Genomic DNA, 1,991 nt, shown 5'->3' on the forward strand with positions numbered 1-1,991 from the left:
CGTGCAAGAGCGTTCTTGCAAAGCCTGCCTTGATGTGTGAGAATCCCGGCTCATCCTCGGCCAGCGTGAAGGCGAGACTGCTGGCGCACAGGCAGTGCCGGACTTGAGGCAGCCCTCCTTCATGCAAAATACTTCAAGACTCTTGGACTTGAATCAAAACCCCACACATCTTGATCCATTTTCATCGGAAAAACCGGCTAGGGTAGCCGATCTACACAGAAATTGTAGAAATTGTAGAGCTACCCGTTGAAAACGAGACCTGCAACACTACGATCTCCTCAACAAGTTGCTGAACAACTCCTTTGCTCGCTTTTCGTAAACTTACTTTACTCTGCTGCACAGCGGTGCAAGTGCCGGCACCATTCATCCATGCCGGTACAGTGTCGTCTACAGGACAAAGCCGGAGGAGCATGAACAGCATTTTTTTTATTGCCTTGTACTCAGTAGTTGTTACAGGATATTTTCTTTTAAGCATGTACAGCACCTCCGAGCCAGCCCCGACAAGAAGCCACCTCGGTGTGCTCACGCTGTGCGGTGCTGGGCTCAGCTCGTGTTTCTGCTGCTGGTATCGCCGAACTGTCCAATCTCGGCGTTCACCATAGGCAGCTGGGACCAATTCCTGCGCTCAAGAGCCTGTAGCCAGTCCCGTCCTATGTGAAGCAGATGGAGCGCAGTGGTGAGTCCGCGGCCAATCTGTCCCCAAAGCTGTCCCCCGAACGGATCGCTACTCACTCACTCTTGGATTTGCCTCCTGTCACCCAAGCACTCCTTATCAACTCCCACCCCCATTACGACCATCAGAATGGACGCCTGCCTGCAAAAGTTCGAGACGAGCATGGGGTCCGCGCCGACCACGCCCACCTCGTCCGAGCAAGTCACAACTCGCCGCGTTGCGCACTGGGACAGCAAGCGCGAGAAGTGCAATAACTGCGAGCTCATCTACCTCAAGACACTGAGCCAGCACGCGGGCTTCTGCTCCGTGGACTGCAAGTCCAACATGGTATATCTCCAGAAGGTTAACCGTACCATCCGCGCCATGAAGGACGCGGTCGATGAACGCCAACGCGTACAAGAGCAAGAGGTTCGCGAGGAACCAGTGACGCAACAAGAGCCACAGCCGGTCGAGGTCGAGCAACAGTCTGCTGCCAAGATGCAGCCCGTGGCCTCCCCCAAGACCGACGTTGCTGCCCCCGAACCTGTGCACAGCTTGAAGCATGCGCAGTCGTTTGCTGAGTTTGGTCTTGAAACTCGCGTGCTGGACGCCAGCAATGTCGAATGGTCTTTCAGCGCCGTGTACTAAAAAACTGAGAGCCAATTGTAAATTTAGAGCCTCACGATAGAGTTGTAACGTGAGATGTAGAAAAGTCTGAAGCTTATAAGCTGCATTTATAAACATAGATTGCTTTTTTTTTCATCCAGCTACATTCTCCTTTCGCGTCGAATAGAGACGGTCGATGTGCTGCGTCAATACATACCTATCTCCTCCAGGTTGGTATCTGGTAGGGAGAGAGAAAACAAGGTCTCGCTGCATCCTGACTGGTGTCGAACACCTTACATCATGCTAAGGTGAGTGCTCTACATGCACAAGATCTTACTTTGTGAATACGCGTATTAATCCGCAATCGCAACTACTACATAGCTGCGACTCGCAGTGCAAGGCCATTAATAGAATACATTCGGTGTCAATGAGCAGGGCGCTGGAGTAGCTCGCCGCCACGTGGATGCATCACATTACCAACGTAGGAATTGGAGACAAGTGGGATAACCGTAAGTGTGCAGTTGACTCTGTACCATGATATAAGTAAAACCTTTTGCTTCTTGTTTTGTACAAAACGCTGAAGTTTATTTTTTTTTAATGAATTTTTTTGCAGTGCAGGTGCAATCAATTTCACTCGATATTTTGTTCAGGACAAGTGTCGATCACGATAGTTCCCTGTCCGGCCGTCCCACATAATCGCGACCCGTAAATTTTTGACACCACGCCATTGATG

At 50.9% G+C, this 1,991-nt stretch overlaps 1 protein-coding gene across 1 annotated transcript; it reads left to right on the forward strand.

Annotated features, from left to right (window-relative positions):
- The first annotated feature begins 743 nt into the window (after positions 1-743).
- Positions 744-1,404, forward strand: PPTG_10737 (hypothetical protein). The gene has a single exon (XM_008906138.1). It carries the CDS (start codon positions 803-805, stop codon positions 1,298-1,300), a length of 498 nt encoding a protein of 165 aa, XP_008904386.1. The 5' UTR covers positions 744-802; the 3' UTR covers positions 1,301-1,404.
- The last annotated feature ends 587 nt before the right edge of the window (positions 1,405-1,991 follow it).

The sequence above is a fragment of the Phytophthora parasitica genome (genome assembly GCF_000247585.1).
Source record: "Phytophthora parasitica INRA-310 unplaced genomic scaffold supercont2.23, whole genome shotgun sequence".
NCBI classification, from domain to species: domain Eukaryota; phylum Oomycota; class Peronosporomycetes; order Peronosporales; family Peronosporaceae; genus Phytophthora; species Phytophthora nicotianae.